We start from the raw sequence: 13076 nt of genomic DNA, 5'->3' as shown, positions 1-13076 counted from the left end.
ATATTTTATAGGTTTACTTATTATATACGAGTTCTATAGGGCTATTATCTAGTTTTTTTTTGTCTAGGCTATTAAATAAAGGGTGTGTTATTCTATAGTTTAAGTATCCGCAGTTATATTATACTATTATTAACCCTTTTATAGCTTATCTAGCGACTTATAGGCGTCTTCCCTTTATATTTAGGGCGTTTTATTTAAGGCCGCTATAATTAGGATTCTCTACTAGGATAAGTCTCTAGTAGTATTTATACTACCTTATAGCTATCCTACGCTCCACTTTACTACTAGTTAGATAGATATTACCCCTACTAAGGTAGGTACCCTAAATCTCTTCTATTATATAATTATATACCTACTATTATTTACCCTACTTATCTTCTTTACCTTATATACGTTTCTATATAGTATAGCTAGGCTTATTTTATCTTAGTAGCTTTTAGGTATACCTAGTAGGTTTTATACTCTAACTTCTACTATACTTTATATTCTTTACTATAATTTATATATCTAACTTCTTTATCCTTAGGGTAGTCCTTAGCATTATAGGTATTAGTATACTCTCCGTACCTTAACTATGCCCATTCTTTAAGTCTACTACGACCCTCCTATATCGCGTAGGCTTTCCGGCTATACTATATATATTAGTTTTAGGGTATAATATGCCATAGATTTAATTAGAGATAGTTATTTTTTTATTAGATAATTAATGGGCATGTTTTGCTACTATAGCGGCTTTTTTATCTATAATACTTATTATATAATAATAAATACATCTTAATATAAAGGTCTCTATAAAGGAATTAGACTTAAATTAATATAGTATTTTTAAAGTATAACCTATTATAGGTGATGGTTATACTATAGGCGTAGATATCTATTAACGCTTTACTAAACTAGGCTTTAATCTACCTAGGTTTCCAATTAAAAATATTTAAACTTTTAATTATTATTTTAAGAAGATAAAAGTCTAAGTACGATTATATGTGTGTATAAAAGAATGTATAAAAGATAAGTGAGAATAATGGACTAAACGCATCTAGTAGCTGGTAATAGAAATATAAGCTGAAAACAGGAGCTTAAGGCTTCACGTCGTGAATTTTTTTTATATCTATTAAGTTCTAATGGGCTGTAGTGATACTATCGTACTCGGAGTAATCTAAGGAGATTAGTAGATGCATTCCTACAAATATCTATTGAGTGTTAAGTACCTTATCTCTTACCCATTCCAAGGCAGCCTGACCCTTCTCAGTAGTGCGTGAAAGGAGCATCCAAAAATGATATGCTACACCATCATTTCTTGCGGTAATATCGCTTGTATGCGCGCTATCTGATTCAATAACGGATTTCATGGCTGGATGAATAGCTTCTGATCCACTTAGTGGTTCTCGGTAAGGGGTTTGTTGCTCTTGGTACATGACCATGGTACAAGTGGTTGTAACGTTCATTGGTGCTGCAACAAGAGTGCTGCTATCGAGATTTTTCTCATTAGGATCTGGCTCGATAATGCGAGGCGTCGATTGCTGACCCGATGGTCCTGATTTCTTTCTACCATTGGGGGGGCTAGGAACCAGAACGGAGCTTCCGCCTGAGGCCCTTCTCCTCTTTTTAGCATGACCAGAACGGAGCTTCCGCCTGAGGCCCTTCTCCTCTTTTTAGCATGCTGTTTCCATTCATGAGCTATGCTTTCGATTTCTTGCTTAAGAGAGTACTTCCGTTTAAGACTGATCCTTCGAGCTGACATGTCATATTCTGTGTCATTCATCAAGCGACTGAGAGCTTTAGCTGTAGCGATTATATCACTCTCATTGAGATGATGGTGAAAATGGAACCTGAGATCCAGGTATTCGTTTCCCGCGTCTCGATATTCGCCATTCGGAGGCTCAAGAACCTGATTATCGGTGCAGTTATGTGGAGCGATCCATATATGTTCGGGACTTGGTGCGAAGCGTGAGAAAAGCGGTGGATGCTGTTCATCGGGGAAGTTTGGTGCCTCCTCAATCTTATTTCGTAATTCAGAAGATTGGAAAGTCTGTCGTGTCCTTAGTTCTTTGAGAGCCCATATCAAGGCTGAGGTAAAGGACTGAGGACCAGGCTTCCTCGTATTTTGGTTTTCTTCACAGGCGCCCAAGAACTCGAAGCAACGGCGTGGCGATCGGTTCTGTCTCCACAAAGCCCCAGCATCACAGCAATCAAAAATAACCAAAATGTCGGCATCAGTCGATCTTAGGTTAATTTCAGCACTTCCCCAGGCAATACTGTCGCGATCGTGGGGTTCGTCGCCTGGGCTATGAGAAGTTTTCCTGCTAAAACGTTAGAGCCATGCTGCTGTTGGATGTTATAATTACTTACGGAGTGAGCCGAAGTTCCTGCCCATCAGACCAGCCATGGCCAGCATAATATATGATAAGAAGAGCGTGCTCTTTGTCGTGCTCGTTTACGAAGCCTGCTAAATGAAAATTGACCTGCTTCTGTGGACGTTGCTCCTTCAGAATTCCCCTTTTAACTTCAAACTTGTAAATATCCTTAAAGACGGACGCGAGTTCATTCACCTGCGTTCTGTCAGAAAACCTTCTTGGCACGTTTCAACTAGCCAAAGTACCTCGTCTTCCGTTTTTAAATCATCACAAGCTGCTTCCCAAGAAAGAAGCAAAACGTGAGTCTTGTCATGGCATACTGGCTTAACCGAATGGTGCATGTTTATGTCAAACAGTTTTTGAAGCTTCTCTAATTCTATCCGATCCCGCTCCGCTTTAGAAGTATATGGGAGATCACATTCTGATGGACTGTCAAAGACAGGGCCTGCTAGAGGATTATCAGTGTCGATCTGAGCCAATTGAGGAGAAGGATGTCGGGCAACCATCGTAGGGAAATAATGAGCTGGTAGAAGAGAAGTGTGGTTTGACGACAGCTCCCACCCGGCAAGTGGGTGCCTTATCAAAATAACTGTAACTCACCACACGCTCACTTTAAAAGGTGTTGCTGCGGCCAGACTTGTTCTTGGAAGGAGGCAAGGCTGAATTTCGAAGCCTCAGAAGGCGGAGGTCTCTCGTGCTGGCGCAGCCCCATTGAAGCTAAAAAGCCAACGCAATTTTATTGGAAGAGGGCGTCTTGGTGCCCCACCGGATAGGTAGTGCTGCAGTGTGGGTGGCATGTCCCGGCTATTGGTTATGCTGATCAAGGTGTGTCAGCTCGATCATCTGCCCTCCTTTGTTCGCCTCACCATGAAGCCACATCAATGATCGGTGAAAGCTACTAGCCTCCCAAAACTTACAGAATGAATTATCGACTGGCCAACCAGGAGATAGCTTGGTTTGGAGCCGCAAGCCAGCGAGCCTTCTCAGGCCAAAACTTCATATAAGGCCGCATTTCCAGCCTGATCGTGACCACACCTGGTTCACCGGTCCCCCTCAGGCTCCTCTCAAGGCACACCTGCGTTCACCAGCATGCCTAGTCAGGATGATACTATGCGTGAAGGACGTGGCGTATCAGGAGATACCAGAGCACAAAATTCCGTGGTAAGGCGGCTAGAAATAACTTCATCCCAAAGAACATTTCCGAATTCTAACATTGCTAGGCGGAAGGTTCACCTGATTATCGTGCGTATGTTCCTGTTGATCGTAATGCAGTAAATGTAAGTAGAGGAACGAATTTGTGATGGTCGGATTGGCCAAGCTCTAGGCGACGGTGTACAGCATTTGTCTTGCTCGGCATTAACGGTTCGATGGTGCTCGCAGTTACAACCAAAATTCGAAATCCACGATAAAGTCTGGTTAAAGGTGCCTAGAAAGCCTGCGGCAGAGGTAACCATCACAGCTAGTAAACCAGACGGTGAGACCGGGCGTTGGTCTTACAAAGTAGAGGATAAGGCTGGACTGCAAGTCAACCTACGAGACTATACAACTGAACCGCAGTGGTTTTCTGAGAGTTCGTTGAGTAATAACAAGTGAGGGGGTTTGAATGACCGGATATGAAATGTCATAGGTCTGATTGGGAAGGCAAACTCGTTAGCCAATCCCTGTAACCATTTCTCAGCCTTCTATACGAGGCTAATGGGGGGTTAGTATATAGATCGCAGTAAGGAGCACAGCTGAGGGAAACCTGTCCGGCGCAAACGACCATGAACATATCATCATTACCTTAATTTTTTCTCTTTAATTATTGCAATTGAACTATGAACAACTCCACTAATGACCTGAAAGTTATGGAGGAGGGTGAGGTGGGGAAAGAGTGTGCTCAGACCCTGGAGCTGTTGCCAAGCTTGACAGGGAAAACAGCAGTGCCAGAAATTGCAGGGACAACTCGAACTTCATCATTCGTCTCAAAATCTGAGAAGAATGCTATAATCGAACCAACAAAAGGTAGCGGATTTATAGAAAATGATGGCCGTTGTCAGACTAATGGTTTACCCACAGATGTAAAACGATGTGGAGTGAAAGGGTGGTTTACATTCGTACCGTCTTTTACGAAGCTGATAAAACGCATTCCACGACGACCCTCATATAATGTTCCAGTTAATGTTAGGCAATGTAAGTGCTCTAGCTCTGATTAGTTCGCCTATGAAAAAGCGCATAGACAGATTGTATATCTTACTGACAGGTACCACTCGTTAAAGTGGAGCAATGCCCCCGAGGATATCCGAACCTTGCTGCCTTCCTTGACAGCAATGAAAGCTTCACGCTTTACCGACGCTTCGGCTACCTACAGGCCCGGCTACTGCTAGATAAACAGGATGAAATGCGGAAATTAGAGGAGAAGCTTGACGAAATGGACAAAGAGGATGAGGAAAACAGATCCAAGAGGCTCATCACACGAGATCTAAAAGAACAAGATGCGGGTCCTCGCCGGGAGCTTTTTAAGGCAATTGAGGAGAGATTTTGTGAATACGGTACGAGCGAGCACTCATCAAGTCCTCAATATTATCTAATCATTGAGATAGCTCATATCCTTACCACAGCACAGACGCTGATGGCTTTTAATCGGCCTGCTGCGAGCGACTATCAGAGCGTTGCGAACTACATCTATAATAGGGAGCCGGTTGTCGAAGATGAACGAACGTGGATCTATTGCAAAGAGGATATGATTACTCTGAGGGCAGGGCGAGAACATGCCTGGCTGGACACCGGAATTGAGCGCTTATTGAGATTCCTCCATTGCCAACTTATTGAAGTACGTTATCTTAAAATTATGAGTCTTATTAATGCTAATCAGTCTAAAGTGGCTATTTTGCTCCAAGGTACAGCTGCTCACTAGTCAACAACTTCCCTATTATCGAATGGCCGCTTTCTAACACTGTTTTTGAGCACAGGAAACCAAATTGAAATCTCGTGGTATTGAGGTTTATTATGATCGCTCTCGCATTAATGCGTTCGTAAACACGCTGATCGCACTTATAATTCTATTGCTCCTGGTCGTTCCAATCTATATACTCTATCACTTAATCCATGACGTTAACACTGGTAGAGCTTATGCTATATGCATAGGCGTCTTACTAGTGTCTACACTCGCTTTTTCGGCAGTACTATCTCTATTCACACGAGCTAGACGACACGAGACCCTTGCTGCCGCTGCCGCGTAAGTGTACTCGAAGTACTTCTAAGATCCACCGAATTTTGACCTATTCGTAGATATTGTGCAGTCCTTGTTGTCTTCCTCGGCAACGTCAGCCCCTAAACCAGAAGACCAAACGCTAGATATGAGGCTGGGATTGAATGCAAAGTCCTTGCATTACAAAGCAATTTTTTATCACTTTTACATTAAACTTGGCTTCTTCTTAGTGTATTGCAACCGCCTTCTAGGTGAACTAGATACTCGTTATTACACATCATTATTTTAAAAAAAAATCCCAAACCACCATCATAGAGATAACCACATGGCCAATTGCTCACAGCGTACGCATAACTACTACCCCCTAATGTGTACACATAATACGCTGCAGTTTGGTCCTGCGGAGTTCAGATAGATGTTGCCAATGACTCCGCCACTGGAGAGCGTGGGGCCGAGGATATTGTTGGTAGCACATGCAGTGTAGGAGGTTACAGTTGTACTGATAGTGTTCTGGGCCACACTTGTACTGTTTGTAGTTATTGTGGTCGTCGTCTGGTCGATAATGGTAAGGGTAATTGAGAACGAGAGAGTTGTGGAGACATCTGAGGGCGCGATAGTTGAAGTTATTGTGGACGTAACGTAAATCGTCGAAGAGATCATTGAAGGACGGAGGGTTTTAGTGATAGGGCTGCCTATGCGCAGGACGGTCTTTAGGACTTGATTCTCTATCACTTTGAGGCCTGGGATAGACTTTTATTAGCCTGTGCTGATCTGACCTGTATGCATCAAAACTATGTCGCGCATGCTTCAATTGGATGATAGTCCTCTTCCAATCACCGAAACCACGAGGTCCATGCTCTCTGAACGTTAAAGCTACTCTGAATCAATTCCGGAAATCTACTTGACGTACGAAAAACGAGAGTGTCTTAGATATGTGCTCAAGCCATAGGTAAAAGTAACTGCCGGAGTGACATGTCACAGCCTTGTCAATTTACCTCTGCAAGCTCAGATTACCTCTGCAAGCTCAGACCACATATTCGGAATAATTTTATATCCGCTCCACATAAAATCGAAAATGTGGTCTGAGAGACATCAACGTTTCTTAAGAACTCCGACTTTTTTTATAATGTTCCCTATATTCGCGGTTGAACCACTTAGCCATAATAACTTAAAAGACTACCAAAAGTTAATCGATTAGAGAGACAACCTAATATTTTATAAATATCTGGTTTAAACCAGCCTATAACCCCCCAGAATTAATATCATTTTTATTAAAAAAAAAAATCCGTTATTAAGAATCCCGGGAATGGCTATAATATTATAATAGGTGAATATAAAGCCTAAAATTCTATTATTAATAGATCTAGCTTTTATAATTATTTTAAGCCTATATACAGTCTTAGACCTTATGTGGGTGGCTTTAATAACTTTGTTAAGGATTATATATAGCTCCCATACAAATTTAGACGATACGGCAAGACATTGCAATGATATCGCAATAATGTCGCAATAGGCGCATATATAAGGCCTAAAATTTCCTTGGTTATAGAGCTGCTTCTACGGGTTAATTTAGCGGTATTTCTAAAATAATAGCTGTTGTAGGGATGTAGATCAATTTCGTTAAAAAAAGGTGACTGCTCTACATATAAAATAACGTAGTTGACCAGGAAGCGAGCCACCCCACGTAGCGAGCCATATACAGGTGATATTTAATCAATTTATAATAAAATCAACAACGAGCTTATATATATTCTAAATAGGCCAAATTAAAGCTTTTATACTACTGTTTCGATCACGATATCGCTTGAATTAATTTATCTACGTTTTGGTGGTGATATAGACCCGCGCGCCGACCAACTGCACGGGCGGCTACCACATTCCTGCGACGTCCCTTTCCAGATCAACGACCCGTTAATCCACTTATTTGCAGGCTGCGGATCGCACCTAAATATATAAGAGAGGTGGGCCCAATCCTGATTATATTTACTAGGGTTTAGAACGGCTCTACTTAACGTAGCAACGTTAAGCTTTGGTAGAGTCGTTCCTTCCTTATACTCCCTTTAAGTTAACTTTTGTGCGGAGACCTCCTGCTTCTATAGATCTTTAGATTTTAATTAATTTTAATTAATTGATGTTTTTCTAACTAAGGACTCTGCCCTTACTAAGGAGTCGCCTACTTAACTTCTTATTAATACTACGGCGCTAGTGGAAACTAGTGGATTGTAGCTAGTGGATATCGGTAGATTATAGCGGACAATCGTAGACAGTTTTAGACAATTGCCGTTACGTGACTAGAGGATTATATATAACGTCAAGCGGCGCTACCCTCCGTCTTTTTTTCTTTCTTTAGCTTTAGATCCTTGTTTATAGATAATCTAATTATATAGGCTTGCGCGTCCCCCCTGCTGTACTTATACCTTAGTTAACTAAGTCGCTAATATTATCTAAAGCTTATCTACTTTTCTTCCTAAGAAGAAACTTAAATATATCTATAGAACTATAAATAAGAATAGAATATAGAAGTAGACCTAAAGACTATTACTAGAACTTAAAGAATAGAAAAGAATAATAAGACTTTTAGAATACGTATAGACCAGAACCCCTATAGAATCCTACTAGAAGTTACCCTAATAACTATACCACTATACTAAGAAATATAGCAGCCGGCAAAGCAGCGGTAGGACCCTTAAATACCTTTAATAGTAAAACAGTAACTAATTTAATAATTAGAAGCTGCAATTATAGAATAAGCTTAAAGTTAATGCGGACTACTTCCCTACTACTTAAGCTAAAATAGCCTATATCTTTAGCCGCACCAGCGGGGATGTATAGACGCAGTTATATCTGCGATACGTATAAGATTTAATAAATCCCTTCCTCTTTAGAGAAGAGATAATTGTCTACCATCTTCTATTTATAAGGACCCCTTTAGAGTATAAAATACCTAGCTTAATTATAAAAGCCTAAGTATAAAAACGATAGAGACCTTCTTAGCCTTTTAGACCTACTTTATATACCTAGCTAGCTAGGCCTAAATTCTCTAGAAAGATTTAATACTAAACCTATTTAATAAGCTTACCCTAGACCTATAGTAAGCTATACTACTGGTTTTTACTACTATATAGACGCTAAAGAAACTTATAGATTAGTACTTAGCTATTAACTAAGGCCTTTATTAAATTAAGGCACGCGGTAAATAATATAAAGCTAGAAACCCTTTAAGTTAGACTATAAGCAATATAAGGATAACCCGTAGTACCCTAGTATAATTAGTAACTCCTAATAGCACCCGCCATATAGTCTACTATTAATTTAGTAGCTAGCCGCGCGGCTAGTCATACCCCGGGTCTAGTGTATACTCGGCCTATATATAGCGACCCCTAAAGATAGGCCCTTAGTAATTAAGGCGCTTACTTCTCTTATAGTTAAAAGGGTTATATTATAAGGGACTATCTAACTAATACTAAGAGAAATAAGGGTTTGTTAATTTAGGAGGATAGTATAAGTTAGAAAAAGAGAAACCCAAGAAAAAGACTCCTCTTTAGGGTTAAAAGGGATTAATATATTATATATTAATCTAAGTCGGCTAGTTAGTAGAAAGAGCTGCACTATCTCTTGTACTTTATTCTATAATAGATATTAAGTTTTAACCTTTACTTTAATAGATACTTAATATACTGTAAAGCTAACTAACTTTTAAATATACCTATTAAAGAACTGCCTAAACTAATTCCTATTTATAAGTATAATGGACGGATAGGGCTACCTATTATAACTATCTTGCGGATTTACCTCCGTGTTAATAGACGAAGGTAATATAATGTCCCCTTTCTTATTACGGACCTAGGAAGCTATAATATAATCTTAAAGAGAAAATAGCTGGCCTATTTAGGCTTACAGCTTAACGTATAAAGTAGACGGCTTATTTAGCCTAAAATCCTACCCCTAACCCCTTTCTTTATAAAAGAAATTAGCATTATAATAGATAATCTTATACAACCCTAGATTAATACTATTTACTAGGCCAATACTATGCGTAGGGACTAGGCCTTTAAGAAGGATATATAGCTTAACCCGTAATAGATCTATATACTACGCCGCCCCTAGACTATATATACTACGCTACCTGCACTAGAGACCTGAGAAGTTAGTAGTAATTAAATTAAGCCCCCTATAAAGGACTTAAGATCTATATAGCTATAAAGAAAAGTTAGAAATATTAGGCGCCATACTAAACTAATAGATAGAAAGAATAACTTATAGAAAATAGAATATAAGCTAAGGATGATTATAAACTCTATACTGTAAAATACGGCCTAATAGATATCCGTAAAGAAACCTATAGACCTCCCCTTAGTTAATATCTACTATATTAGTGCCGTAGGATTCTACTAGAACTTAGTTTAGCCTAATACCATTGCCTTTACGACTAGCTTATACGAAATTAATTAAATAATTAAGGAAAAGAAAAGCGAGCTTATAGATAAGGAACTAGTAGAATAAAAACTACCCTATCGACCCTAGAAATTTAAGGATATATTCTTTAAGGCAGCGTCTAATATACTTCCGCATTACTAACTATATAACTATAAGATTGAGATTAAGTAGGGTAAGAAAGATACCCTTAGCTTTAGCCCCCTTTACTAATAGTCTATTGCCGAATTATAGGCTATAAAGTAGTACCTTATTAATAACCTAAATAAGGGCTTTATTAAGCCTAGCTAAGCCCCTTTTACCTTACTTATTTTCTTTATTAAAAAGCTAAACAGAGGACTCTACTTCTGTATTAACTATTATAAGCTAAAGAATATAACCTGTAAGGACCGCTATCCACTACCCCTATTTAATAAAACTTTAGCCTAAATAAGTAGAGTTAAAATCTTTACTAAGCTTAATATCTGCTAGGCCTTTTACTAAATTAGAATAGACCCCAGGTTTAAGGATTTTACTATATTTTAGACCTATTATAGAACGTATAAATATAAGGTATTTCCTTGTAGACTAACTAACGGACTAGCTATGTATTAGCGGTATATAAACAATATACTCTTTAACTACCTTAATAACTTCTATACGGCCTACCTAGATAATATTATAATCTACTTAAAAATGGGTTAGAATACAAGGAGCACGTCTATAAGGTCCTATAATGGCTCTATAAGGCTAGCCTCTAGGCCAATATTAAAGAGTTAAAATTTAGTATTAAGCATACTAAGTACCTATGGTTTATTATTAGTATAGATAAAATCGAGACTAATTTAGAGAAAATGGCCGTAATTACCTAGTGGACACCTCTAAGGACCGTAAAGGGGGTATAATTATTCCTAGGTTTCTGTAACTTCTACTAACGCTTTATTAAGAACTATAGCAGAATTATCCGGCCTTTTAACCGCCTTATTAGAAAAGACCAGCCTTTCTACTTTAACGCTATATATAGGCAGGCCTTTAATAAGCTTAAAAACAGCTAGTATTAGCTCCATTACTTACTTACTTTAACTTAGAACGGCCCTTTATACTAGAAACTAATGCCTTAAATAGGGTAATAGCTAGCGTTTATTCCTAGAAGTAACCTAATAGAGGGTAGCACCCTATTATATACTATTTAAAGACTATAATAGACGCTAAGCTAAACTACTACATCTATAATAAAGAAATGCTAGCTATTATCTCTAGCTTCTAGCATTAGTATATATAGCTAGAGGGGACCCCTAAACCTATTTAGGTAGTATTAGATTATAAGGCCTTAGAATATTTTATAACAACAAAGGCCCTTATAGCTTAGTAGGCACGCTAGGCAGATATTTTATCTTAGTTTAACTTCCTAATTACATATAGGCTAGGCACTATAAATTATGCGGATACTCTTATAAGGCGTAAATAGGACCTAGATATTACTATAACTAGAGCACCTTAATCCTAGATATAAGAAGAACTAAATATAGACACTTTAGGCGCTAAGATATATCCTATAACCCCTTAGGACTTAACTTTATTAATAAACTACTATAGATAAACTATATAGCCCCTTCTTTACAAAAGTACCGTAAAATGATAAAAGATATTAACAGCCCATAGTCCCTTAAAAATAGATTACTTAAGTATTAGGTTCGGCTAGTAGTAGTAAAGAAATGAAACTTATAGACTTAGCTTATTGCCAAAGCATATACCTAGGTCTCTATGGCCTACCCTAAGAAAAATAAGGCCTATAGGATTATTAGCAACCGCTACTACTAGCCCGGAATAGTTATAGATATTAACCACTATATACAGAACTATAACAACTGCTATAGGTTTATAATTCTATAAGATAAGACCCTAGGACTATTAAAGCCACTCCTAATACTAGAACGCCCCTAGCAGTATATCTTTATAGACTTTTATAAACTACCTACGGACCGTAATAGATACGATATGGCCGTAATTCTAGTTAACTACTTTAGTAAGCGCCTATTCTTAATCCCCTGTTATAAGAATATTAATGCTAAAGAGGCGGCCTAACTATATATCCACTACGTCTACTAAATCTATAGACTACTAGACACTATTATATCCGATTATAGGCCGCAATTTATATTAGCTTTCTAGAATAGGTTTACCTAAATCTTAGGCATTAAGCTAAAGCTTTCTATAGTATATTACCCCTAGATAGATAGTTAGACGGAAATTATAAATTAATACTTAGACTAGAGACTTTGGCCCTTTATTAACTACCTTTAAGATAATTAGGCTAAACTATTACCCCTAATAAACTACGCCTAAGTAACCCTACCCCACAACTTTATAGGATTTGCCCCTATCTAACTAGAAATGGGCTACTTACCCTATATAAGCTTTAATTAGGAAAGACTAGAAGAACCCTAGACCATACGCAAAAAACCATCTTATAAGAAAGCCTAGCAGTACGCTAAACGCTTAAAAGAAGCCTAGACAGTAGCCTATATAAATCTAAAAAAGGCCTAGAAATTAATATAATAGTAGGTAAGTAAGTATAGGCAAGAGCCTAACTTTACCGTAAAAGATATAGTCTAGGTTATAATAAAGAACTAGAAGACGGAACGACCTAGCTATAAGCTAGACTATTAGATAGCAGGACTATATAAGGTCCTTAAGAAGATAGGTAACTTATATAAAGTAAAGCTCTTAAATTTAATTAAGGTTTACTCTATTTTCTCCCCAGATAAGCTACGGAAAGCCGTAAATAACCTATTACCTAGATAAAAGAATAAACCTCCCTTATCAATCTAAGTTAATAGCGACGATAAATAGGAAATTAAAGAAATACTAGCCTATAAGCTTATAAGGGGAACGTTAAAATATTATATTAGTTGGAAAGGACATAACCTAGACCCTACTTAGTACTCTATATAGAACTTTATAGATAGCCCCTATAAGCTTTAAAGGTTTTATAGCTATTACCCTAATAAACATAAACCCCTAAAGTACCTTAGTAAGTAAATAGAATGCTAGAATAGCGAAGATAATAAGCTGCCTATTAAGCATAAAGATAAAAATACCCTACGGATATAATACAG

General features: G+C 38.1%; 3 protein-coding genes across 3 annotated transcripts; 1 reads left to right on the top strand and 2 right to left on the bottom strand.

Moving 5' to 3' along the window:
* Positions 1–863: 863 nt before the first annotated feature.
* On the bottom strand, positions 864–2913 carry K441DRAFT_662502 (uncharacterized protein). The gene is made up of 5 exons (XM_067649051.1): positions 2600–2913; positions 2350–2549; positions 1633–2300; positions 1209–1585; positions 864–1156 (listed from the first exon to the last, which is right to left on the bottom strand). The coding sequence occupies exons 1-5, from the start codon at positions 2858–2860 to the stop codon at positions 1112–1114; spliced, it is 1551 nt and encodes a 516-aa protein (XP_067502350.1). The 5' UTR covers positions 2861–2913; the 3' UTR covers positions 864–1111.
* Positions 2914–3990: 1077 nt separating this feature from the next.
* Positions 3991–5786, top strand: K441DRAFT_171968 (uncharacterized protein). Its single transcript, XM_067640322.1, has 7 exons — positions 3991–4358; positions 4413–4526; positions 4613–4885; positions 4937–5166; positions 5216–5233; positions 5306–5571; positions 5625–5786. Exons 1-7 carry the CDS (start codon positions 4172–4174, stop codon positions 5668–5670), a joined length of 1134 nt encoding a protein of 377 aa, XP_067502349.1. The 5' UTR covers positions 3991–4171; the 3' UTR covers positions 5671–5786.
* On the bottom strand, positions 5773–6500 carry K441DRAFT_662500 (uncharacterized protein). Its single transcript, XM_067649050.1, has one exon. The coding sequence runs from the start codon at positions 6202–6204 to the stop codon at positions 5902–5904; it is 303 nt and encodes a 100-aa protein (XP_067502348.1). The 5' UTR covers positions 6205–6500; the 3' UTR covers positions 5773–5901.
* Between the last annotated feature and the right edge of the window lie 6576 nt (positions 6501–13076).

Source organism: Cenococcum geophilum, assembly GCF_001692895.1.
Source record: "Cenococcum geophilum 1.58 unplaced genomic scaffold K441scaffold_30, whole genome shotgun sequence".
In the NCBI taxonomy this organism is placed as follows: Eukaryota; Fungi; Ascomycota; class Dothideomycetes; order Gloniales; family Gloniaceae; genus Cenococcum; species Cenococcum geophilum.
Note: the sequence above shows the minus strand (reverse complement) of the source record. Positions and strands in the feature narration are given on the sequence as shown.